This window comes from Callorhinchus milii, unplaced genomic scaffold, assembly GCF_018977255.1.
Source record: "Callorhinchus milii isolate IMCB2004 unplaced genomic scaffold, IMCB_Cmil_1.0 Scaffold23, whole genome shotgun sequence".
In the NCBI taxonomy this organism is placed as follows: domain Eukaryota; kingdom Metazoa; phylum Chordata; class Chondrichthyes; order Chimaeriformes; family Callorhinchidae; genus Callorhinchus; species Callorhinchus milii.
Genome location: NW_024704764.1, coordinates 6,012,149 through 6,039,827, shown reverse-complemented (window position 1 = coordinate 6,039,827; position 27,679 = coordinate 6,012,149). Strand labels below are relative to the sequence as shown.

Here is a 27,679-nt window from a genome sequence, read left to right as displayed (position 1 = left end):
CAATATTTTTGGTCGGGCATCAACAGGTCTTAATTCTCTGTGTAAAAAAACAAATCTTTTACAATGCTAAATTTATAGAACTCCAGTAAACTTCCATCAGACTGCACTACACCACTTTTCTGTCTATATCCATACGTTAGAAGTTTGGCTTTTGGAGGTCTGTCAGGAATAGAGGCAGGATAGTGTTCCCGGGAACCCTCAACGCCTAGGAACATAGTATGAGAGCAGAAGGAATTAACATGTAAAGTCTAATAATGATGGCCTTCCACATTTCCAGCAGCATCCATGGTAGCAAATCATATAAGTAGAATATATAAGATTGTGTTTATTCAAATTTTAGTTTTAAAGACAAAGTAGTCTCTGGAATTCCAGAGACGCTTGAGTTGTTCATTGTGAACTCTGCAACAATATGGTATTTGGGACTAAAAATTTGCTCCTGAGCCAGACCCTTTCTGGTACCATCTAATGGGAGTTTTGCATATCTCATGGGTAGTGCAAAAGGCGTAAATGTCTTTTGAAACTGAAATCCTACTTTATTGGAATCCAGTTTAGTTTTGAACTGGCCTATAAGAAAGCTAGTGATAAAATATGCATAAATAATTGGGTGTTTTGGATTTGAAATGCCCAATTAGGTCAATAGGTGGAGTCCTGTAGCTCAGTGGTTAGAGCACTCGCTTTGTAAGTGAGAGACCTGAGTTCAATTCCAGGCAGAGGGCGAAACCTCGGGCAAGTTTCCTTACTCCACACAGAGCCTAATAATAGTCCCTCCAAAACTAAAAACAATAATAAATTGGTTATTTTCAATCCATATGACTGTTTGTGGGACATTGCTGTGCGCAATTGGCTGCCGCGTTCGCCCATAAATATACAGTCCATTCACTTTAGTGTGTTCCGTAAAGCGCATTGGGACGTCCTCTCGACGTGAAAAGCGCTATATCAAATGCAAGGATTATTATTATAATATTGGCTTATGGTCAGTGTTGTTGGTGTTGTGCTGCCACCTAGAGGCTGAGCAGCTTAATGTCTCCTTGTTTCAGTGACTCCGGTGCAGGCTCTTCCTCATGGAATGTACTGGCTACTTTCTAAATTTTCTCTGAAGTAAGCCCCAGATTGCATTTGTCCATCAAATGACGTTGGACGAATTGTGTGCACAATTGTGCTGTCGCAATTACCTACAAATACACAGTCTCCATTTCACAGTAATTCCTGCAAAGTACTTTGAGATCTCCTTCCAACGTGATAAGGCACTATGCCAAATGCAAGGATTATTATTATCTCAAACTTCATTGAATCACAGACAAAGGAACCTGGCATCAAAGCGCAGGGATCCATCCCACTGTGTCTGATCCAAATGCAGCTGTCAAATCTGCACATTGTAAGGATATAGTCAAGTAATGAATCCCGAATTTGCATAGTCACTAAACTCACTTCAGATTCAGAATACTTGCCAAGCAAGGTGGTTTTTCAAGCTGGGACTGTTGATGTGTAGGAACGAATGCCCTTCAAATGAGTAGCATGACAATGAGCTAAATCTTGTGCCCTAAGGGAGTTTGGTGGTGTTGACATAGATGTAGATTCTCTAAGAGGAGTGGCTGGTGGTATGTTAGGTACAGGTGCACTAAGGAGAGTGAGCTGCTGATGTGCGTGACTAGGTACGTATGATAGATAGTCAGCTGTTAGGACGTAGGAGTAATTCTCTGCAAGCCATGAGGTGGCAATAGATTGGACTCAGTTTAGCAGTGAAATTGGTGATGGTCGGACTGGATTCCCTTGACCAGTGAGCAAGTTGAAAGTTGTAACAAAAGGTTGTCAAGCTGAACGGTTAATTCATTTTCCTCTCTCCGTAGATGCTGCCTGACCTGTTGTTTGTTCCCAGCGACTTCTTTTTTTTATTTCAGGTTTCCAGCATCTTATTTTTGTAAGTTGGAAGAGCGACCCCAGGACTGCGTAATTACTTCAAGCTTGATGCAGCAAAGACTCCACCCTAGTTGTAATAGCATAGCAGCACATAGCTGTTGCTGTAAGATAACACTTAGCTCAGTTAGAGGTGAGTGTCAACATGCGACAAAACTTGTTGAATAAACTCCAGTTTCCAAATAAACTACTGAATCCTAGCGACAAACACTCATTGAACATTTAATGATAATATTTAATGATAAATGACTGCTCATAATTAATTCACGGAGAAGCAATTATTCACATCCTTTGTTAAAACTCCATTTACTTATTATCATTTATTTACTTTATATAATTTATTATTTATTTACCACCCCTTAAGCCGTGCCTTTTAGTTTCAAACCTGTTGGCAAAAAATGTCTGTATTTTCTAAATTATTACATTGCTCTGGAAAAAGACCTACAATTTATCGGGGTGAGAGTCACTCCTTTTTGATTTAAACACAGCAACTAGAGGGCATCAATTTAAGTTAGTAAACAAGCAAATGAGGATAGAAGAATTTTTTTCAGCTTACTATTTAGTTATGGAATACCTGGCAATCGCAGTGCTTGATGAAAATCCATTTTGGCTTCAAGAGAGAATTAAACAACAAAACAACAAATTACAACAACAACAACTTGCACTTATACAGCACACTCCGCACAGGGTAGCTTCTCAGAGTGCTAAACAGTGGCGAATTCAGACTCCGAGCCGGGGAAGGGGAGGGGAGGTGACTAAGCACGATCGAAAAGGAAGGTTTTCAGGTGGGACTTGAAAAAGGGGAGAGAGGGGGCAAGGTGGAGGGATTGAGGGAGAACGTTCCTGAGTTTTGGGGCGTGGCTGAATGTGCGACCTCCAATGGTGGGCATGAGGGACAAACAGGAGGCTGGTGCCAGTTGAGCGGAAGCACTGGGTGGTGGTTTGGGGAGCGAGTAGGTCGGAGAGGAGGTATATAAATTACAGTTGTATAGCGCCTTTTACATCAGGAGGATGTCCCAAGGTGCTGGACAGTCGGATCCACGCACACCTCAAAAGGATTTAGCTACAGGGGTAAGGAGAAAGAGCAGGTAAAGATGATTGAAAGGATTCCTCTTGAGGGAGCCAGCAAAGAGACAATGGGCCGAATGACCTCTGTAAATTCCTATGGTTTTATGATTCTAAATATGCAGTCTATTGGCACACCTCATTTTGAAAAAAATATTTAAATGTTCTGAGACCCAAAAATTCTAATTTTACACAAATATATTATTTTTTAAGAGCGATAGAAAACTGGGTCCCAAACTGAGACAATTCAAAGACTTTGCATCTAATTTTAGGACAATGGTTTCAGACTAAAACCAAAGGGGCATTTCAATGAACAATGAGCCATACTGGTCTCCATAATAATAATAATCCTTACATTTGACATAGGGCCTTATCAGATCATTGAGACGTCTCAAAGCTCTTCACAGAATATACTGTAAAACAAATCGAAGTTTTTTTTACACACTTTGAACCCAAGGCACTGTCAAATAATCAACACTTGCATTTACATTGTTCAGTTTCAAGAACATATACCATCAGGTTGTCACTATTCAATGATGTGTTTGAAAGCTTAGCTTCGGAGTGCTGAGCTGAGCTTTGCGTGTTACCCAGATCTTTATATCTAGATTCTGCTGAATCAATATATTTATTCAAATGGTTCTTCAAATATAATGGAAAAACACAGCCATATAATATTCAAACTGGTTTAAGTTTAAATGGATTGCAAGCTGAAGTTTAGTGAGGTCACACAGGGCGTCAGGGTACGCACAGGTAACCTGTTGAGTCAGATATAACGAGATGTGCTGATGCTCTCCTTTGATAAGGCTGTTTGAAATGCAGCAAAGAGCTAATTCTCTTTAATCTCACATTTGCAGTCCTCTGTCCCCTGGCTTGGTAACGATTAGGCTGAAAGAGCTGAGCCTGAATGATGCACAATTTCCACTGTAAGTGAAACTATTAACGCAAACGAGAATTCTTGCCCGAATAAAGCTTCAATAAATAGTTTTCCTCTGTGGTTTAGATTTCATATTTCCGTGTTTCACGCTCAGTTTGGTCTAGCTCTCTTTCTCTTTGTGTCTTTTTATCTTGCGCTGTCTGCCTACCTTTCTCCCTCTCTATCTCTGACTAAAGTGGACGAAGATTGTTTGACAACAGCATTGGAGACTATAAGGAAAGGCACAGACTAAAATGAGGAAATAATCCATAGAAACCAATGATTTCTGTGCTAAAATTTTCATTTATATACTGTTGCACTTTTCACATCAGGAGGACATCCCAAGGTGCTGGACAGTTTGGGCTTGGCACCTGACCTTGGTTCTGGTGGAGGGAGGCTGGAGTTAAATACTAGAGTAGTGGGGTGAGAGATGAATATTCGCCCACAAAATACAGTCAATCCATTTTGCAATATATTCTGTGAAGCGCTTCGAGACTTCCCAATGACGTGATAAGGCACTAGATATGCAACTGCGTGGCTCGAGCTCCAACTCCTCTGTAAAGCACTTTTTGAGACATTTTCCTACATGAAAGGCACAGTATAAGTGATTTTTTTTAACTCATGTGTCATAATAGAATGTAGTTGCATCAGGTATTTATAGCTTCAGACTTAGACCTGAAGATGTGAGTTCATACCATTCTCAGTCAGTTCAAACTAGTACTGATTGATGTTTCTGATATTTTTCGAAAAGAAATGTACTAAATTCCTCTTTCGGTATTCCTGTGCAATTGAAACTGACAGCTCAAACCACAGATCAGAACTGCGGTTGTGCTCTATGTACGTTGTAAAGATTGTTGGTTTCAATTCTTTGATAATGAGAAACCCCACTTAAGTCTTCTTTATCAAACTGCATGATTGTTCCCTTCAAACAGAGCAGCAGCCTGTCAGTGGTAGATCGATCTCCTGTGGTTCCAAGGGCACTGTTAATGGACACTTGTGGAAAGCGGGAAACAGGCGAAGCTAGTTTTCTTCTAGCAAGAACATAAGAACATAAGAATTTGATGGCAAAAGAAGACCAAGGTCCATCTAGTTCGCCTTCCACCATCCTGGCAGTCACTTGACATATTGTGTCCCAAACTATACACATATTATTTTTCTAGCAGAAATCTATCTAATTTGTTCTTGAAACAAATGAAATTTTTTGTTTTCACCGTCTCTTCCTCTGTTCCATAAGCTTACTATTCGCTCACTGAAGTAATGTTTCCGCAGATTTGTTCTGAATTTACCCCACTTCAATCGCAGGCCTTGTCCTCTGGTTCTACTGTTCAGTGCAAAATAAAATAGTAGGAACAAGAAGCAGTGTTCCGTATTTCGTAACAGGAATTGCTAGACAATAAAAGACCAAGGTCCATCTAGTTCGCTCACCTACCATCCTGGTAATCGCATGCTACAATAACGGAAATGTTGGTAGCAATTAATTTTGTATGAATTAGTCTCCAACAGAGTGGAAAGTTTTGGGAACCTTAGATGCAAAATTGTTTGGTTCTTCCACTTACTATATGCCATTTAACAAATTACTCATATACTGTACATAGTTGTCATCAAAAGAGAGAAAGCAAAAAAGCAAAGCCATGTCGCATGCTGGTTACGGTCACACCATCGCTTGTTAAAAGCCAGCCAGCTGGTGATTAGGAAATTATTCAGAGTTACTCACAACACCCTCATTCCACAAACCATAAACAGATTAGCGACCCACAGCAGTAGCTCTGATTGCTCAGAGGATAAGTGCATTCGAAGTGTAGGACTGAACAATAATAATAAATAAAATAATCCCTACTTTTCGTACAGTACCTTTTCACATCAGGAAGATGTCTTAGAGTGCTGCACAGGATGTAGTGCAGTGACTGTATTTTAAAGGCAAATGCGACAGCTAATTTGGATACAACAATGGCAACTTGCGTTTATATAGCACCACTCATGTAGCGTAGCATCCCAGAGCACTTGAAACTTCGTATGAACGGCTATTAATTATTGACCAGGTGCTGGGAGAAACTCTTTTGTTTTTTGAATAATGCCATGGGATCTTTAACCTAATAATAATCCTTGCATTTGATATAGTGCTTTATCACATCTTTGAGACGTCTCAAAGTGCTTCATAGAATATACTGTAAAGTGAATTGACATCTACCCGAGCAAGCAGAAGGGACCTTTGTTTAATATCTCACCTGAAGCGTACAGTACGTGAGTTCAAAGTCATGATTTGTGGCTTGAACCTGCAACCTACTGACTCAGTGTTGAGAGTGCTATCCACTGAGCCAGGCTGACACAGTTCAAAGTAGAAGGATCCACGTTCATGTGTAGAACCATAGAAATGTGCAGAAGAAAGTCATCGTATCTGCTGGTTGTTTGAATGGTTAATCCATTCATATTTAACTGCCTTTTCCCCATAACACGCAGATTAATAATCCCCATATAATAATAATAATAATTTGATCACTCAGTCCTTGACTGTTTGTGGGACACCACTGCGTGCAATTGGCTACCAGATATTGTTCATAAAATATACAGTTAATTCACTACAGTATATTCTGTGAAGTGCTTTGAAACATCACGAAGACCTGATAAGGCGCTGTATCAAATGCAAGGATTATTATTATTATTATTATCTATCTACTTTCCTCCTGAAAGTTAATATGGATCCTGCCTCAACTGTTGCAGGCAGAAGGTGCGTTATACACCTTGACAACTTTACGGAAAGAAGCATTATTTCCTAATCTCCCCTGTGTAACCTTGCTAACTACCATAGCTTTGTCAGCATTCTCATATCGTTGAAAGGTAATTAGATGAACACTGAATGTATAAAAGATTATAGGGAAAAAGCAGATTATTCCAGTGAGGAGCGAGCTTGGTATAGACATGATGGACTGAATGGCAAATCTGTGCCAAAATTTCTAAGATCAATTAAAAAAAGGATATTGATTAAGAGAGCTGGATAAAAATCTGGTTGAACACGTGAAATCTTGAAGGTTATAGAGATAAGAATAAAGTCAGTGTTCCGTAGAACACAATGCATCCTTCACTGCTGATAAGGGCTGTTAACAGTGATCAGCAGTCAACCGTAGCTGATTCATGCAGGTACAGTATAGGGATGGATAAATATTTTAGAGTTTTGTTCAGTTACTTTGAGGGAATCAGCGTTTATGCAACATTTTCCCTCCGTGGATTAAGCAGATGAGGTGCATCAAATTATGTATGAGGAAGAAGTGGGATTGGTTAATAATAATGATTCTTGCATTTGATACAGTGCCTTAGCATGTCATTAAGATGTCTCAAAGCCCTTCACAGGATATAGTGTAAAGACTATCAACCAAAGTTCTTACTTACTGCTAGGTAAACAGAGGTTTGTGGATAAGAAAGCTTGCCTAAAATCAAACCCGGGACCTCTCACTCGCAAGGCGAGTGCTCTACAGGACAGTATGCTTAGTCTGAAGATTTACTCTCAATCTGTGCTTTGTAATACTAGGACTTATACAGGTAAAACATTGGAACAAAGAAAATGCAGCTGATTCCTCACAGTTGGTTTGAATCCGACTTTACAACATATAATAATCTTTGCATTTGATATCCTGCTAATTCACACCAAACTTCAGCGTGGAATCCCATATCTTAGTGGTTAGAACACTTGCCTTGAAAGTAAGAGGACCTGGGTTTGATTCCCAGGTGCGGTGAAACCTTAGGCAAGTTTCCTTACTTCCACACACCTGCTTACGTAGCAATAAGTAGGAATCCGGTTGTTAGTCGATTGTCAGATCGCTTTCCAGGGGCAATAATCCCTTATAATAAAATAATAATAATATGGTCATTCAATCCACGACTAGTTTTTGGGACACAGCTGTACGCAATGGCTGCTGCATTTCGTCCACAAAATGCACAGTCACTACACTTTATGATATATTCTGTGAAACGCTTTGAGACGTCTCAACGATTTGATAAGACGCTATATCAAATGCAAGGAATATTATTAGCATTATTTGCTGGGAAATCCAGTTATCTGAAAAAGCAAGGTCAGCTGAGCACTCCAATGACAGTCTCTAATTAGGCAGAGAAAGAAAAGATTCCTCCTGCTCTGAAACGGGTGTGAAGGTTGGGTGAGAATTTTGCTTGGGTCTCAGCTGTGATTGAGGTCACATCCTGAACGAGTCGAGCAACATTCCTCAGCGTGGAATTTGTTGAGCTTGTTCATTTCAGCTTCTGTAAGAAAAAAACCCTAAATTTGTCTTTCACAACCATAGACAGGTGAAAAGTCACCTGTCATGTCGGTATTTTATGTGGTTTGGGTCACAGCATCTTCCCTGGATGTGGTCCTGAAGAGTAACAAAAATCATAGGTGGAAACTTTGTCTGCAGTCGTAATAACAGTCGTGGAGTCCTGTAGCATAGTCGTTAGAGCACTCGCCTCGCAAGTGAGAGGTCCGGGGTTCGATTCCCGGCAGGGTGAAAGGATGAGCAAATTTCCTTACTCCACACGCCTCTGCTTACCTAGTAGTAAGTAGGAAACTGGTTGCTAGTCAATTGGTGGATCACTTTTCCAGGCTTAATAATTCCATTATGGTCACTTCAATCCATGACTGTTTATGGGACGCTGCTGTGCGCAATTGGTTACCGCGTTTCACCCACAAAATATATAGTCAATTCACATTACAGTATATTCTGTGAAGTGCTTTGGGATGCCTCGAAGACTTGATAAGGCACTATATCAAATGCAAGGATTATTATTATTATAACAGAGTATGCTGGGAAAAGGCTGTGAGGAAGCCACAGGCTTGATGGGTAAAATACTGTAAATATCTATGATCAATGGAGTGGATTCTTGGCTTGACATTGGATAATTTATGGAAAATCCTTTTAGCAGCTGAGGACTTGTTCGCTGTTGCTGTGTTCTGATGTCTTTGTTTTATCCCTAGATTCACCAATAACCAGGCTACAGTAACTGAGAGATGTCGTAGTGGAAGATCCTGGGAAAAGATCCTGCTATTTGAAAGCTCTCTGGCCAGTCAGTCTGTACTAACTTCCCCCAGCTGATGTCTCACCACCATCACAGTCAGCGTCTGCCTGCCTTCTCTTCTGAGCAGGAAATGACATCTTCATACAAAAATATTTCATGAATAATGACAATATTGCTTATATTTGGTATTGTGCCCATATTATCTTCTTGCAAAATAGGCTCTGAGTACGACTGCAAAACAAATCAATTTAATGAAAGACACAATTTCCTATTTGCAAATGTCACGCTTTATATCCCATTGTAAAAAAAACCACACGTGCACATACACACACATATATGTGTAAAACATTCAAACGCATGCCCGGTATTTTACTGTCAGATGTTAATCTTATTAAAGTGTCAGTTGTCATACTTGCAATTTTTGATACAGTGGCCCACATGTTGAAACGTCGATTTACTTTACAGCATATTTCTGTGAAGCGCTTTGAGACGTCTCAACCCGATGATAAAGCACTATATCAAACGAAAGGATTATTATTCTTATTCCTATCGTTATTATAAACATCTCAATGTGGTTGACAATAAATCCTGTGGAGCGCTTTGAGATGCCATTCCAACATGAAGGGCACTGGATCAAATGCAGGCGAAAAGTGGAGATTTGCAGTACAACCGATAATAAACACAGTATTAGGTGGTTGTTCTTTTTGAGTCCTTTACCCTGACCAATATTCATTGAAATAAGTATAAAGAAGGGAGTTTCTCCCTGTGACCTGGTCAACAATCCTACCAGAAAAACTGTTCATTCATTCCCTGGCTATGAGCAAATTAACTGTCATGTTCAAACTACAAATACAGTCACGTCCCACTAAGCAATAAAGATTATAAAGCTTTAAGAGCTATTTGATGATACAGGTAAAATCTCAAATATAAACAGTATTATTAGTATTCATAAAATATTTTCGTTGACTGATATTTTTGCTGCTGTGCCTGATCTTCATCTAATTTATCGTTTACCTGGAGTCTGCAGTTCTGTCTCATTCACTGTACGTAGTTCTTAGCTGTCATTTTGTCTTTAACTATCAAAAGTACAATAAATGAGACTCGTTTTTAAAGGTTAAGTGGCATTTGTGAATATTTCCAATCAATTTTCCATTGAACAACTTAATGTTTGGCTCCTGGTGATAACTAACTCTTATGAAATGTGTTAATATTTCAGCAGGTACTGTCTTTACACCGCATATCTGAACATACCTGCCGTTGACCAAACGTGCATACCACACGCCTCAAATAAACCTTTAAAATTCTCTGTTTCACTTAATAATTTTGCCCACAAAATATTCGCTTTACAGTATATTCTGTGAAGTGCTTTGAGACGTCTCAAAGACGTGATGAGGCGCCATATCAAATGCAACGATTATTATCATTATTAAATGGTTAAACCCTGCTCTTTGAGTTCACATTGTATTACATCCCTTGGGTTTTAGACTGAGGAAGCTGCAAACCCAAATTCTGCCTGGCCACAGCTGTACGATTATTCTGCTTAAAATTGCACAGAATTGCGGAAAAACTGGGCTTTTAATCCAGTTCTAAGTGATGTGTTGAGTCATGATAAAACCAGAAGAGAACAGTGAGGGATATCCTGAGCCTGTATGTAAACACTTGCCCCCTTGTTAGCCAATGCAAGTCAAGGTGCATTTCCTTCAACAGGAGCGCTACAAATTGTATTTTCAAATAAAAGTTGGGGATTCCCATCGCTACCTTGACAAGAGATTTAATATGTTCTTCATTGAAATAACTGTTAAGTGTTTACGGCATTGCATCATGCAATAGCTCAGCAATAACGGGCTGGAGCAAGAGCTGGATATGGGTGGGGACCGGTTGACCAAGGGAAAGCCTGTACACTCTCAAAATGTTTGGTACAGATAGCGATTACTAGGTTACTATAGGGGAGGGGAGGAGTGGGGGGCGGTGGGGGGAGGGGGCAGATGTTTAATCTAGCACTGTCAGCACACAGGGGAGCACAGGAGGCATTGATGGTGAAGTCCAGATTAGGAATATCGCGGTGACTCAGATATTTGGTGGGGAACACGAAGCTGTGAGCTAGCCTCCGACCTAGGTTTACACTCACGAAAGACCACCGCACCTCTCACAGCCCAGGGAGCTGGGCTCTAAACCATTGCCAATTACGCAACTCACGGGACCCCCCCCACCAACTCATCGAAACCGCGGAATATTCCTGCCTAACTGGAGGAGCTCGCAAGCACAGAAAGGCTACATCACTCTGCAAGAGGAAGGTAAGTAGTCGGAACCGGGTGATTTGGGACGAGAATAATTATTTATTGTTTTTGGTCACTTCTGTGCTTCAAGCACCCCTAGACCCTGTGTGAAGGGCTCGATAGGAATGCATGTTGTTGTTTAAAAGTAGCGCAAGGAGCTGTCCCAGGGTATTGGCACCCATTCCAGAAACTCCCGGAGCCTTTTCATTCAGGGCATTGTCACTTGTGTGACTGTGGTGTGTTTATCCCATTTAAAATGTCGTCCCAGAATTTATCCCTCTGTCCTGGCCTACAATCCTCCCAAGTAAAATGAGTCATTCACTTCATGGCTATTTTGAGGATATCGCTGGGTGTAAATTGGCCACTGTGTTCACCTGCAAATACACAATCATTCCTGTGAAGCTGACAATTGAGATGTCTCGCTGACATGAAAAGGTGCAATATGATTATGCAAGGATTATCATTGTAATAGTTTTATTTACTGGGTATTTCTCTCTACATATATATATTAATAATAATCCTTGCATTTGATATAGTGTCTTCTCACGTCTTCGAGATGTCTCATACTGTAAAGGGAATTGACTGTATTTTTGTGAGCAAAACAGTGTATAAACAGGGTAAGAGTGTGCAGTGGGTAGCTCTGTGTTCAGGAGAGCTCTGTGGTACGGGATAACTTTTTACTGGTTTGCAGTGTTTGCAAAACAGATGCCTGCAGATGTCTCAAAGCACTTCACAGAATACACTGCGGGTGGGTGAGGGTGAGAGCCAAAAAGTGGTGGGGAAGAGGGTAGGGATAAGAGCCAAAAGCGGTGGGAAGGGGTAAGACGACTGAAAGCACGGTCAAAGAGATACCTCTCGAATTTATAAATGCGAAACTAGTCGATTGTAAAGCACTTAAGAAATAATTAAGTTAGTACCTGTATTGCCTAGGTTTCGGAAATATCTGAGTACTGATCAATCAATCATTGAATAGGTTATAAATATAATTCAGTCATGTGGTCCCTTGGATGTTAATAACTATTGGATCAATTTTTTAAATAAACCTATTGATGCATTTGAAAAAGCACAAATCAATTCAATTTCCACTTGAATTAAACCATCGCTGATTAAACTGAATGAGTGATCATCGCTTTGGTTATATTTAATTCATTTTGAGCATTGCACGGGACTAGTGAATATTGTGTAACATGGTGTGACTCACACGGAGTTCTTTTTAAAGAGGTTCATTCTAATAAATTGTTTCGTTCAGGGATCTGTGTGTGTATGTGTGTGTGTGTGTGTGTCAGTCTGACTCGGTTCACTCTCGTTCTCTCTCCCCTCTGACTCATAAGGTTGCATACAGACACAACAGTCACACAGACAATGCGGTGCTAAGGTTGTGCTGCCACATACACCGGTGGTTTCCACTGGTAAAGGACTCTATCTAAATGCAAGTTGTTGTTAACTCTTTGTGCTCAGAAGCTGCCTGGCTTTGTGAAGTGCACTTTGATCTCTCATCCATGTGGATTGATTAATGCGTTGATAGACTGGCTAACTTTGTGTCCAGCCTAGCTTTGCACTGAACAGCTAGATAGACTAAGATAAGGAAAGCATAGAATGTCGAAAAGCCGCACAGTCCATCAAGTTCCTACAACATACCATGCCTAATCTGTTCTGTCAAGCACTCTACCCAATCCTGCGTGCCAAAAGTTAGACTAAACTAAGCCAAACTCATCTCACTATAGAGAATCTCTCTACATAGAGCCCTAACCACATGGTTTTCTTGGCAAGACATTTGCAAAAACTTCAACAGTTTAGGATCCATCATATTCCACCATCTCTAGCTGGATTCATCCTTCTAATCCTCAATACTGAGCTGGTAGACCATCACCCACTATGTTGTGAGAAGAAAATCTTACTCATCTCAACTCTTGCTTGAGGCTTGACAATGCCGTGCCTGTATCTGTCACGGAGTCCAAAAATGAACCGTGGCATTCAGCTTGATATTGTCTTCTCTCAATAGGATCTAATTTGTCACGATCAATAACAGACTCTGGCTGGTTTCCTTGTGTGTTTAAGTTGACCCCTGGAACTCCACGAACCAGTAGTTGTAAATCGAGCTGGTTGGCGTTCTGTGGTTGGCGTTCTGCACTTAGATTTATTGGGAAGAGTTACTATTGATGATTCAGAGTCACTCTGTGTCATGAATTCTTATTTTTCAAAGTTGTGGAATTGTGAACCTTTTTCAAAAAAGAGTTGTGAACCTCACAAATGCCCTTATTAAGCAAAGGGGGTGTGAAACTGTACACGGTTTCATGTTGTGTGTGACTCTTTCTACTTAGCTCTGTGTTCTCTGTGCGTGTAAACATTAAGGACTGCAGAGTGCACAGGGGCAGACAGTGCTTTGTATGGGATAACTCAGTAAAGCTTGCTTGAGAGTCTTGAATATTTGTGTGTAATAAATAATGCAAATTTAGATCAGGATACATTGACAAACAATGAGTGGTGCCCGTTAGGAATTGCGGGAAAGGAGGATTTGGGTGAGTACTGACCACACACAAGTTATCCAGTCAATGTTAGGCTGTTATCTGCAAAGCTAATCGAGGGCTGGAATGTGTCTTGAGGGCAGCTGATTCTCAAACAGGTTATTTTAACCCAGCATAACTCATTGTATTGAGGATTCAGAGAAGAGCAACAAGCATGATTTCAAGATTTAGTTATGAGCACAGACTCTCAGATTTGAAGTTGTTTTATTGGAGAAAGGAAGACTGACGGGTGGCGTATTCCAGGTATTTAAAACGCTGGCCAAGAATGGACATCGCAGACATAAGTGATAAGCTAACGTTAAAGTGGGGGCAAAAACGCTGAGGTGATATGACAAAATGAACAAGCCTCAAAAGTGACTCATTAGTATTAGTAGATTCTTAGCAAAATTAATGACATTTTGATTACGGTGTGAGTGGAAGCATAATCTAGAATGGCGTTTAACAGGAAATTCAACAAATATTTAAGAAGGAAAAGCATAAAAGGGTGTTGGGGTTGGGGTAGGTGAAAGGTGGAGTGGGACTAGACACACGGGGAGCCAAGCGTGGACACAATTGGCTAAATGGACTTTATTGGTACTGAAAAAATTCTATGTCTCTAAACGTTTTAGCTTAAAAAAATTAATAACTGCAAGAATGAGATGAAGATCAGAAGGGATAAGTGTAAAAACATACAAGATCAACTCCTCTGCATGGGCGATGTTGGTGAGGCTGAAGGATTGAAACTATCGTTTTGTAGATTCTGGTGGATATTTTTAAGTGATTGCTGAATTCTTCTAACTTTCGTAGAAGTTTATACGCCTTCTCTGATGGTGCAAATGATATGTCCAAATTTGTTGGAAGTAGCAGAGTGTGAGGGGGATCGTTTTCTTTTGAGGGGATGCCAATAGTTTTTTTTTCCTTGTTTCACAGTTTTACCGTTTTTCTGTTTTTATTTTGCCTGAGAGAGATAAGTTAAGAAGTTTTTGCTCACAAAATACACAGTCAATTCACTTGACGGTGTATCCCATGAAGCGTTTCGAGGTGTCTCCAAGATGCGGTAAGGTGCTGTATCAAAAAAGGATTATTATTATTAATATGATTATTGTTAATGATTCTTATTTGCTGAACTGCTGTCGAACTTGATGTCCAGTGTCTACCGCTTTTCAGCTCCCGATGCCTCACCCGAATGTGTTGCTGCCCTGCCCCCTAGTGGCCAAGCCTTGTATTGCGGAGAGTAAAGCAGGTTGAGTCCTGGACACCTTTGTGCACCTGTAACAAGACTGTCCTGTCCGACAGTGGGGAGGGAAGTGTCAGGGATTAACGTCTGTGATCAGTGAGAGCAATGTACCAAAACAGTTCTCGCTTCTCCCAGCTTTCTTTCTTACGTTCTTTCTTAATACTCCAGAGTATGTTTAAACGCTGGTTGGGTAGAATGGCCAATGTCACTATGGAACTCCATAGACGCGGTGTCCGAAACTATCTAATAAATCTTAAAGAAATGGGGATTTTTCTTTTTAGATAATAGAGTAGTTATCACGACTTTTTGCTCATCCTGTCATAAGCGCAGTTCAGTCCCATCATGGCAAAATAGGAGGAACCCTGACTGTTTTATCTTCTCTATTCCCTGATGCACTAAGGTTAGGTATAGTCCCTTCACAACAACAACAAATTGCATTTGTAGAGGCACCCTTTGTGTCAGGAGGACGTCCCAAGGTGCTGGACAGTCAGGAATCTGCACCCGAGCTGGGGGTTGGGATCAGAAGGAGTGGAGGGCGGGGAGGGTAGGGGTAGGAGGGTAACCTAAGGTAAGGTCAAAGAGGACGGTCTTCAGACTCGTCTTGAAGGAGGCAAGGGAGGGGGCAAAGCGGAGGGAGAGACTGTGGGATCAATTAACAGGAGAGACCAAGTATCAAGGCTCCTGGTCTGAATGGGTCACCCCATATGGTGTATTTACTCGCTGGGCCATGGGGCAGCTCAGAGATCACATCTGTAATCCAAAACAAGCCTATCTAGTGATATCTAATGAAGACATTTGCTGGCCTCTTGCAGTGACAAAAGCCTTACAGAACAGTGCAAATAAAATTCACATAGTTCTATAAGAGTTAGAAAGCAACAATAACAACAACAATTTGCATTTAAATAGCGCCCTTCAGAGTCTCAGAGTGCTTAACAGTGTAGGAGCCTGTCTCTGAGCTGATAGGACTTGTATTTGTTTTACAGTAAATCGAGATATCTCAAAGTGATTTAAAATAATTATTGTCACATGTCGTGACTATTTTGTAAGCAAAAGCAGCAGCTCTTCTGCACAGTAAAGGTCCCACAAACTGCCACAAGGTGAATTGTGGACCAGGACACTGGGAGAAGCTTCTTGTGATCAATTAGTTTCAATTAGTGCTGTGGGATCTTTATCATCTACCTGAAAGCTTGGTTTAATGTCTCATCCAAAGGTCGTCACCTCTAGCAATGCAGCACTCCCCGAGTACTGCTCTCTTTGACTGAGAGCTGATATATCCAAGTGAGACGTAAATCCACAAACTTTGGCCAGAAACAGCAATGCAACCAACTAACAAAGCCAATCCAAAACCCAACTACGGTTGACTGAATTCACAGTAGTCAGCCGATGAGCCATATTGATCAGCTAGCTTGGCACTTGTTAGGAATGACTGGCTGGTTGTTGAAATGCTATGGTTTTGCTACCTTCTGATCATTAATAAGCTGTCGATTGGTGAATTGCTTCAGTCTAACTACGATAGAATTGGACAGTCCCATGGCAAAACAATGCTACACTTTGTTTCATTCCCCTTTGCCTCTGTTCTGATGGAGGATGCTATTCACATTCCTAGACTGAAATATTACTGCAAATCTCTGTTTAGGTGATGATATCGGTTGATGTGTTTGAGCATTTATTTTAATATGAAACACGCTTGTATTTTCTAGGACATGCTGCCTCTGTCCTCTTCTTAAAAAGAGGGGAAGGATTGGGCTATTGAGCTGAGGTAGTGTTTCGGAATTGAACAACATGGCCAAGAGAGGCACCTACGATCTGGGAAAGGTACGTGAAGCTGGGGAGGGAATCAATATCACATGTTCAAGTTGTTGCTACTGAAACAGCACATACATTTTACAAATAACGGGGTCAATTTTGTGAAACTCCTTCATTAATGATCTAATAATATATTATTATTATTATATTATTCATGATCTATACTGGGTGCTTTTTGCAGTGAGTAATTCCTGTACATGTCAATAATAATTGGGGTGTAATAATCCCTCTACTGCCAAAAAAAACATTTGATCACTCAATCCATGACTGTTTGTGGGACGCTGCTGTGTGCAATTGGCTGGCGTGCTTTGCCCACAAAATGGACAGTCAATTCACTTTACAGTATATCCTGTGAAACGCATTGAGGCGTCTCGAAGATGTGATGAGGCGCTATATCAAATGCAAGGATTATTAAGGATTATTATGATGTTACGATAGTGTGAGGTTCTTCTGTTGTTGGTTTCCATCCAGGTGATTAGAGGTTAACTTGACTTCCCACTCCAGGAAGTCGAGTTAACCTCTAATCACCTGGGTGGAAACCAGGTGGGGTAATTGGGGGTGTTTTGGGTGAAGTCCAAGTGACTTTGTAACAACAGATGTCAGGTAGGGTAACATGCCGCTGGCGTGTACGCAAATGTTGCACAAGTGTAACTAAGCATTGGGTGATATAAGTGTGAGCATGATGTGACACTAGTGACCACTGGTGTGAGCATTGTATGGCGCAAGTGAATATTGTGTAACACAAGCCGCAAGTGTGAGTATGGCGTGACTCAGGAAGTAGTGTGAGCATGGTGTTAGCATAAGCGCAAGTGTGAGCACGATACGCCACAGACACAAACTGGTGACACAAGCAAAAGCGTGAATGCAAGTGAGCAAGAGGGCGTCAGGAACGCGGTAAAAGTGAACAGTAGAACAGAGGGAAATGTGGGAACAGGAGACTCGGTCCAACTCATCTAACCTCGTGGAAAGAAACTAATAACTAACAGAAATGTCAGAAAAAGTGTGTGAAATTTTTGTTGAGATTGGAGATAGTGCAATGATCTCAATCTCTCGTTACGATTCACATCGTCAATTGTCGGAATTCAAGAGAGGACATTCCAGCCCAGCCTACCCAACAGGACTGGGTTGTAGTTTTCATAGAGTATTCCATTGCCTATTGTACCTATTGTCTGCCCTTTCCAAATAGCTTCCAATCCCGTCTCAACGCAGTATTTGCTCAGGTCCTGTTTAAGGACGTGAAACAATGTAATCTTAACCTTTAGTGAAGGCAAATCTCTTGCACATTGCTACCCTATTGTGGAGAGAATTTTGTTTATCACAAATTCACTTGAGACTTGGGTGGGTGATGGATTTTCTCTTTCTGTTTTTCTCTCTCTCTCTCTCTCTCAAGTCCTCCAGTTTTGCAATTGCAAATCAAGTCAGATAAATGTCAATGTGCCTGTGATCTACGCTCCTAAGTATTTTTAAAACCTTCATCGCATTCTATCTTTCCCTGTTGACTTTGAATTGGGAGGAGAACTTTATTCAGCGCTGCCAACTCAACATAGGGATGACATTAAAATTGTAGTGTGGGTCAGGCGACATCTAGATGGCTGGGTGCATTTTGTAGATTCTGGTATCTGACACATATGAAAGCCTATCCACCATGCTTAAGAGTATTCAAACCAGACTGACAGTTTCATCTATGAATGCCAACTACACATGGAAACTTCCTGTTCAACCTGCAAGCCAACACCCAAATGGGTAGGTAGGGTGGTCCTAGTTGGTCGCAGTGGAAAGCTTGCCAGATTATAGCTCTCAATAGCAAGCTATACAGTTTTAGCTGGTTCAACTCAAGCAGTATTCCAATGTACTTTCTAAGATCCCTAAGCCTTGGTTCTTGCCACCTTGCACCTCATACTATCTGGAATTAGGAAAGCAATGTGCGTTCCTCCAGGGAGAGAGTGCACACTCATTTTGAGGAATTAATGAACTGAGGCTCGTAATATATTAAAAGTCCTGAGGATTTGGAACAAACTAAAATGCTAAAATAACTCAGGACAAAAGATTTATTGGATAAATTTATTGGATGAACTCTCCATGTTCCAAACCTTACTGTGTCCCCCGCTGCCTTTCTATACAGTAAGGGATGTTTATTATTTTGCTTAAGGCGAAAGAGGACCCTTACTCTCCCAGAGCCTTTAAAAGATTCTTCACAGATGATGAGGCAGATGATCTGAATCGAACTTTGGAAGTGGAGAGTTTTGAGGACATTGACTTTGACCCAGATCCTGCAAAGGCTAGCTGGAATGATGATGATAATGATTTGGACTGTGAGTAAATTATCCTTCTTCTGATTTTCTGCAAGTAAATTCCACTGGCCAAAACCCTAGGGGTTGATTGTGCCAACGCTTCGCTAACATTTAAACAAAAATACTGTAAAACAGTGAAAGCAGGTTTACTTTAACGTTAGAGTGGTGGTTTGTCGCATCAGGTAAAATGCAGTGGGTTGGGTTGGGACATGATTTTCCAGCTGTTTGTAAGCATCCACCTGTTTATAAAATATAGGTCAGTTCACACAGCTGGGTTTTGGCTTTGGCTGACTCATTCAGAAAAGGGGTTTTTTGAATGCTTCCAAAATCTGTCAATTATTACAATTATTAGGGTGTTGTCTTGATGTTCTATCAAGATCAGATTCTTCCAATAACTTCCTGCTCAGGAGGTAACCCTTAGATTGCAAGTACATCTACAGAGTGAGGATTTTACAAGTTACAGATTATGCACTGGAGAAGTATCTCCTTGTGTAACATTTACTTTTTATTGTGAATTAATTGCCGACTCTACTGATTTTCTTTTTCTTCAAACCTTCAAACTGGAGTCCTGTAGCTCAGTGGTTAGAGCACTCGCTTTACAAGCGAGAGACCTGAGTTCAATTCCAGGCAGAGGGCGAAACCTTGGGCAAGTTTCCTTACTCCACACAGAGCCTAATAATAATCCCTCCAAAACCCAAAACAATAATAAATTGGTCATTTTCAATCTATGACTGCTTGTGGGACATTGCTGTGCGCAATTGGCTGCCGCGTTCGCCCACAAGTATACAGTCAATTCACTTTACAGTATATTCTGTGAAGCGCTTTGGGATGTCTAGAAGATGTGAAAGCGCTATATCAAATGCAAGGATTATTATTATTATTACTGTCTTTGGTGAGTCAATTGAAAAGGATGAACGACTGAGAGTGTGCAATCTCAGGTCAAGCCAACAAAGCGCACACCAGTACTGGGCAAAACAGAAATGTGCCTTTAAGAGTAGAGTATTTTATAAATATAAAATGTTCTTGTTAATATTCCTTTTTGAAACATCTCTCGCAGACCTTCGTAAATCACCCTCCTGCAGTCCCCAAACACTCCCCACTGGTCTGGCTCCAGATAGTCAGGAAACGAAGACATCATTTGGGGCTGAGGTAAAGTGCTTTGTTATTATAGTACCTTAGAGTGTCCAGGGTCAGTTTGTAAGCTGTCTGCTGTGAGACCAGTTATTTATCATGGATATTGTACGTAGGTAGTTCGGGACATATGTGTATGAGACTTTGAACTTTTTTCGTCCAGCATTTCTTATGTTCTTGTCATCCACATCACTGTAGGACTGTATTCCAAACTTTTTTTTCACAAAAAGAGCAAAAACTCTTGAATTCGTACCAGATCAACATCTTGTTCACATGTTGGTTTGTGTTGTGATTCAGTCAGAGACTGTGATTCAGTCAAAGTTTTGAGAGTTTTAAATTGAGGCAGGGGTTCGCGATTGATGGCGTGTTACTGGTACAACAACAATGACAACTTGGATTTGTTGTATTTGTTTTGCGTTGGGATTTATATGGAGCCTCTCGCGCAAGGTTAGCAACTTTACTGATGTGCATTTTTTTTTGATATAGCGCTTTTCACATCTTTTCGATGTCTCAAAGCACTTCATAAATAGACTGTAAAGTGAACTGACTGTATATTTGTGGGCGAAACGCGGCAGCCAATTGCGCACAGCAATGTCCCACAAACAGTCGTGGATTGGAAATGAGCAATTTATTATTGCTTTTTGTTTTGGAGGGATTATTATTAGGTGTGTGGAGTAAAGAAACGTGCCCAAGGTTTCACCCTGCCGGGAATTGAACCCAGGTGTCTCGCTTGCAAGGCGAGTGCTCTAACTACTGAGCTACAGGACTCCACATGATGTGCATAATAATAATAATAATAATAATAATCCTTGCATTTGATATAGCGCTTTTCACGTCGGGAGTACGTCCCAAAGCGCTTCACAGAACACACTGTAAAGTGAATTGACTGTATATTTGTGGGTGAACGCGGAAGCCAATTGCGCACGTCCCACAAACAGTCGTAGATTGAAAATGACCAATTTATTATTGTTTTTGGTTTTTGGAGGGATTATTATTAGGCTCTGTGTGGAGTAAGGAAACTTGCCCAAGGTTTCGCCCTCTGCCTGGAATTGAACTCAGGTCTCTCACTTGCAAAGCGAGTGCTCTAACCACTGAGCTACAGGACTCCACTATCGAAAGAGAGAAAGAGAGAGAGAGAGAAAGAGCAGTGAGAAGAGTTAACCATAGAACCATAGAACTTTACGGCATAAAAGAAGAAGCTATTTGGCCCATTTTGTCCGTGCTGTTCTGTTACATACACAGTCAGAGTTTAGCTTCACTAAGACCAATGCTAAGAGTGAAGCCATAGAAACATAGGAGTATACCATTCAGCCGCTTGAGCCTGTTCCGCCATTCCATAATATCACGGCTGATCTGCACCTCAAGTCCAATTACCAGCCCTTGCCCCGTCCCTAAATACCCTGACCTAACAAATAACAGAGCTATTAACTCCTAGCAATTAACTCCTAGGATTTCTCATTCTTCTGTAATTCTACCAATTACAGCCTGAGGTTACGTTGCAATTTGTATGGTATAAATGTCTGCTTAGCTATTGGTTTGATCGTAGGGCTGAACGCACAGCACAATGATCAAACCCTCCATGGGATCTGCTGTGATGTGGTCTTAGGCTCATGTTGACACACCAGGAAAGAGGCAATGTCACTTGTGGAGATAGCGGAGCTAGTCAGGGCTGAATAATAATCCTTGCCTTTGATACAGCGCATTATTGTCTTCAAGAGTCTCAAAGTGCTTCACAGAATATACTGTAAAGTGAATTGACTGTATATTTTGTGGGCGAAATGCAGCAGCCAATTGTGCCCAGCAGCGTCCCACAAACAGTTGTGGTGGAGTGACCAATTTTTTGGGGGGGAATGAATTATTACTACTTTTTTTGAAGGAATGTGGGAGACTTGGATGTGATTGGATGATCGTGAGGCAGGAAAATTCTCCTGGTTTTAACATTAAGATGATTGCTTTAAATTTGAAGATCATGCGTACATTTCTTGGAAAATTCTTAAATTCATCTTAATTTTGAAGACAATCTGGCCTTCATTTTAAGATTATGAATTGACAATTTTTCCTATTTTAAGACAATGATCTTAAGCCCCCGACCATGTCCTCTGGAGTCTTTAATAGTGTTGAAGTTATTTATACAGAATGTTATTGAGAAGGTTGAGTATCTGGCTACAGCCTGTTTGTTGTGTATATAGTCTATATTATTTGGCTAAATGACATTTTCTTGATCCTGACATTTTATAGTTACCTTTAGATCCTCCCACGGTCTCGCCCCACCCCATCTCTGCGACCTCCTTCAACCACACCTACCCGACCGTTCGCTTCGCTCAGTGAGCACCCACCTGGTTCATGTCCCCCACCTTATCCACTTACAGTTCGCAGGCAGACTTTCGGTCACTCTGCCCCCATTCTCTGGAACTCCATTCCAGAGTCCTTCTAACTGGTTTAATTCCTCCCTCCCTCCTTCCTCTCTTTCAAGGCACGTCTCCAAACGTACCTCTTTGACCGTGCTTTCAGTCACCTTTCCCCTTTCCACACCCCCATTCAACCTTGTGAATGCTTTGGGATGTCTTCCTGATGTGAAAGGCTATAGATGTATAATTGTATTATTTGTACGGTTTTTAGTTCAGATACAATATATTTGAGTATCCAAGGATATGACTGTTGCTCTGATTCCAATACCTTTTGGATTGCATTCTGTGCAGCTCGTAGTTTCCTACCTTCAGCAATGTTTAATAGATTAATAATCCATTCTTTTAACATAGCATCTTACTGCGTCGAAGAGTCTCAAAGCGCTGTCGGTAGTTGATGTCAAGTGCATATTTATTAGGAGAAGCAACTCATACAGCGCCTTATCACGTCTTCGAGACGTCTCAAAACGCTTCACAGAATATACTGTCAAGTGTAGTGACTGTATTTTGTGGGCAGATCGTAAACCATGTCACGACTAGATGTCAAAAGGAAGGAGATGGTTGGTGAAATATGTGGGCTGCATGTGCTTGCACTTTGCTATGGTCAGAAAGATCTGGAATTTCCATAAGAAAATAAAGAGAGTTGGCAGTGTAACATAAAAGTGGTCAGGCGCTGGGCAATGTTCCTATGGTTTAGATGTTGCTAACTGGTTTGGGTTTTGGTGCATGTTCTATTCCTCTGTCCCATTGTGGAGTCCTGTAGCTCAGTGGTTAGAGCACTTGCCTCGCAAGCGAGAGACCTGCATTCGATTCCCGGTAGGGCGAAACCTTGGCCAAGTTTCCTTACTCCACATGCCTGATAATAATCCTTCAAGAAAAATGCGGGTGGGTGAAACTCGGCAGCCAATTGTGCAAAGCAGTGTCCCACAAACAGTCGTGGATTGAGTGACCATATTACTATTATTATTTTTTGGAAGGGATTATTAGTACCTTGGAAAAGCGATCATTTTTTACTTCTATTATTTTATCATTACATTATTCACTTTTCCTTGTTATTTTCTGCCCCCTTCTCTCTCTCTCTCTCTCGCTAGCTTTCTGCTGGAGATGTGTTGGTATCTGAAGGAGGAAGCCCAAAGCCTCATTCTAGGTTCAAGACAAATACAGTTGGAAAGGGCAGCGTTTCCTCAGAGTAAGTAGCATTGCCGAGCCTTACTGTATGCCTGTGATGGACAGCTCCTCTCATGGCATAATGAGCTCCTCACATTTTTATACAAAGTACAACAACGACAAATTACATTTGTACAACGCCTTTCAGGTTGCAAAAACATCCCAAGACGCCAGAGTCAGGGATCCGCACCCGAGCTGGTGGTTGGGATCAGGAGGGATGGAGAGCGGGGAGGGTAGGGGTAGGAGGATGACCAAAGGCACGGTCGAAGAGGAGTGTCTTGATCTGGGTCTTGAAGGAGGCAAGGGAGGAGACGAAGCAGAGGGACGACCATCAACTGACATGATTCAAGAGCTGAACTGTAAGAGCTCACTATTCTGCACCTTGTATTTTACAGTGATTTGGATCCTGAAGAGCAGAAGCTGATGTTGGAAAAGCCAACACAGGTCAGGTACCAGGCAGACGAAGATAAAGCATCTGAAGTTGAGAGCTTGGACAAAATGAAAAGTAAGTGACTTACCTGTTGCCTTATTATCTAAAATATTCCTCCTGTCTGCAGGGGCAGAGACCAATTTGGAGAATAAACACCAGCACAGACTGGTTGAATAGCCACAGGTGTGACCACGATGACATTGTTTATCCACATGCACTGATTTTAGTAGAAAAAGTCTTACACACTCACAAAATACAAGTAACTGAACTTCACAGCTTAGTGCAGCTCCTAGTTTTATGTCCAGCAGTTGTGAGTGGTACTTGGACTTCATCAGTCATGGTAACTAATAATGTAATCCTTGCATTTGATAGAGTTTCTCATCATATCTTCGAGACGTCTCAAAGCGCCTCACAGGATATATTGTAAAGTGAATTGACTATATATTTAGTGAGCAAAACATCAAAGGACAAAGAGCATCCAATTGGATTCTGGATGGAGAACACAGGAAAGGGACTTCTCTTTACTCAATTTTCTTTGACCAAATGTGCAGGATCTGGGGTTTGTTACACTCCGTTTTTGCAGATAGCCAAAAAGCAGTAACAAAGGAGGTAAAGCACACACAGCAATGAAATAACACTCGCACACACTGTGTGTCTAAGGTCAAAGAGCCCACGTGTACTTACATGAAAATAGGAGTATTGAGATCACACGACCAACGACTGTATCTTTTACTCATTGAGGAAAGTTGTCTTTAAGTTTCTTTTAAGAGCCGCAGAAAGCCGGCTTCAAAGTTAAGACTCAATTCAACAATTTGCCAAATTCTGAACATTATGAAATTCTACGTAAATACCTAACAGTAAGTAGAAACCCAGTTGTTAGTTGATCTGTGCGCAATTAGCTGCTGTGTTTTGCCCACAAAATATACAGTCAATTTACTTTACAGTATGAAGTGCTTTGAGAAGTCTCAAAGATGTGATAAGGCACCAGTGAATAAATGTAGCCTGTGGCAGTCACATTTTTCTGTAATAATAATAATCTCTGTAATCTCGATCATACAATTTACATTTATACAGTATGTTACATGGATGGCATTCACTGATTAGAAGGTCAAGAACTGGACTTGGTATTTTATTGATGATATAAAGGCAGCAACTAGACCAAAACTTTGCCATCAACACACTTTTCCATTCTTCCCCACTGTAAAATGAGCTGTACATTCTGCTAGTTAGTAACAGGAGAAGGTGCAGGCCAACGGAGCCTGTTCTGCAAGAACGTTCTTTGAAGCAAGTTTCCAAACCTACGTTGTTAGCGAACATTGGTATTTACCAAACCCAGTAGGTGAAGAAATCTTGTGGATCAGTAAATCTCGCAACCGAAGTGGTGTTAGGTTAGAGTAGGGAAATAATAATAATAATAATCCTTGCATTTGATATTGCGCCTAATCTCGCCTTTGAGATGTCTCAAAGCGCTTCACAGAATATACTGTAAAGTGAATTGACTGTATATTTTGTGGGCGAAATGCGGGAGCCAATTGCGCACAACAGCGTCCCACAAACTGTCCTGAATTGTACCATAAAATCGTAATAAAAGCGCTATTGGCCACACAGTGTGTGCTGTTTAATATTTATACAAAACAAAATGATCAAAGGCTCTTCTTGGAGAAAAAAAGACGAGTGAGCTGGTCTGAATCCTACTTATCTGGTACCTGGCCAATCCCATGATTAACCTATTTAACAAGCAGCTCAAATGAAATCTGAACGCTAGTCATTCTTGGGCTCGTCTCTATCATTGGTGCTGTGTTATGGAAACATTGAGGTCTGTTTACAGGAAACACAAGGCCACTGTATCACTGCGTGAAGATCTGGCAGTGGATGCGGGACAAGAAGGGCAAGAGCTCAGAGTTGGCTTCAGGATTGAATTAGGCCACAGCCAGGGATAATGATAATAATAATAATAATCCTTGCATTTGATACAGCGCTTTATCACGTCTTCGAGACATCTCAAAGCGCTTCACAGAATACACTGCAAAGTGAGTTGAAAGTATGTTTTATAGGCGAGACATATTGAGCGATTCATGACAATTTAATGGCAATATCCAGGCAATGATATCAACAAGGCAAATCGGGCTGCTCTTCAAAGTTACGGAGAGGAATTTTCAGGATTTCAGAATAAATCTGATGTTACGATATCCAAAACAGTTACTGTAACTTTGTATAGATCACTGCTGTGGTCAAATTTGGATCAAGCATTCAACCAATCAAAGAACAACATCAACAATAACTGGCATTCATATAGCAACTTTCAGCAAATATAGGGAGATGGGCATCATGTGGATAAAATGGGGTATTGTAGAGGGAAATGATAATTGGGGAAATCTGTGTCGTGGAGGAACTTTAATGATAATCCTTACATTTGGTACAATGTCTTATGCATCAGGAGGACATCTCAGAACTCTTTACAGGATACACTGTAAAGTAATGGTAGCCAATCTTCTTCGTCAGCCAGCCAAATACATTTTTCTTGATTGAATAGTTCTTGATTTATGGCTGCACCATAAGTATTGCTGCTCAGTAGTTACTGGAAACAAAATATTGATTTAACGAAGGCACCAGCACTATTGGCCCATGAGCCTTGCATAGTTTGGCCACTAATGCTGTGAAGTGTAGTGACTGTGTGTTTCCCATGTGAATGCAAGCAGTGGGGGAATGAACTATGGTACATAATACAGCAATACTCTGCCTTTGGGGAGGAGGGGGAAGGCTACTAAAATAAAGGAGAAAATGCAATTTGCAAATCTATGTGGTTTTCATTGAAATTGTAACAGTGAGCCTATCATTTCATCTTCTTGCACAGAGCCAGTGGGTCAAACTGACACAGGTCAGAGCAGCAAAGGGCAAGGAGAAACCACGATCCTCTCCCACTGGAAACCCAACATTGCCAACAAGGTAATAATAATAATAATCCTTACATTTGATACAGCGCCTTATCACATCTTCGAGACGTCTCAAAGCACCTCAGAATATACTGTAAAATGAATGGACTGTATATTTTGTGGGCGAAATGCGGCAGCCAATTGCACACAGCATCGTCCCACAAACAGCCGTGTATTGAGTGACCAAATTAGCTAAATAAAAAATAAAAGCAATTTACAGTCTGCTGGAAACTATAAACCTTTTAAAGCTCTTCACAACCCCAGTAAGGCTTGATCTCAAATTGGTCACGTGCAAACTTGAAACATGATTGATCATAATAATAAACCTTACATTTGATACAGCGCCTTTCACATCAGGAGGATATCCCAAGGCACTGGATAGTCAGGGATCCACACCCGAGCTGGTGGTTGGTATTAGGAGGGGTGGAGGGTGGATAGGGTAGGAGTAGGAGGGTGATTAAAGGCATGGTTAAAGAGGAGGATCTTGAGATGGGTTTTGAAGGAGGCAAGGGAGGGGCAAGGCAAAGGGACTGTGGGATGAAATTCCAGTTCCAGAGGATGGGGGCAGAGAGGCTGAAGGCCTGCCCGTGAATGATGGGGCGG

The 27,679-nt window shown here is 41.1% G+C and overlaps 1 protein-coding gene and 1 long non-coding RNA gene across 6 annotated transcripts in view; both read left to right on the top strand.

Moving 5' to 3' along the window:
* The first annotated feature begins 1,476 nt into the window (after nucleotides 1-1,476).
* Nucleotides 1,477-9,397, top strand: LOC103183826. The gene is made up of 5 exons (XR_488451.2): nucleotides 1,477-1,652; nucleotides 1,899-2,047; nucleotides 3,834-3,902; nucleotides 4,825-4,972; nucleotides 8,856-9,397. It is a non-coding gene; the product is annotated as an uncharacterized LOC103183826 (long non-coding RNA).
* A 1,498-nt stretch (nucleotides 9,398-10,895) lies between these two features.
* Nucleotides 10,896-27,679, top strand: part of LOC103183827 (anion exchange protein 2) — a 33,204-nt gene continuing 16,420 nt past the window's right edge. Inside the window, exons 1-7 of one of the 5 annotated variants that reach the window (XM_007901522.2) lie at nucleotides 10,896-11,190; nucleotides 16,614-16,728; nucleotides 18,869-19,031; nucleotides 20,068-20,159; nucleotides 23,638-23,735; nucleotides 24,109-24,218; nucleotides 26,998-27,089. In XM_007901522.2, coding sequence (XP_007899713.1) covers nucleotides 16,696-16,728; nucleotides 18,869-19,031; nucleotides 20,068-20,159; nucleotides 23,638-23,735; nucleotides 24,109-24,218; nucleotides 26,998-27,089 — 588 coding nt within the window. In that variant the 5' untranslated portion in view covers nucleotides 10,896-11,190; nucleotides 16,614-16,695. Of the gene's footprint in view, nucleotides 11,191-13,504; nucleotides 13,692-13,718; nucleotides 13,941-14,689; nucleotides 14,739-16,613; nucleotides 16,729-18,868; nucleotides 19,032-20,067; nucleotides 20,160-23,637; nucleotides 23,736-24,108; nucleotides 24,219-26,997; nucleotides 27,090-27,679 lie in introns of those variants that run through there. The other 4 variants (XM_007901525.2, XM_007901524.2, XM_007901523.2 and 1 more) reach the window with 4 other exon arrangements.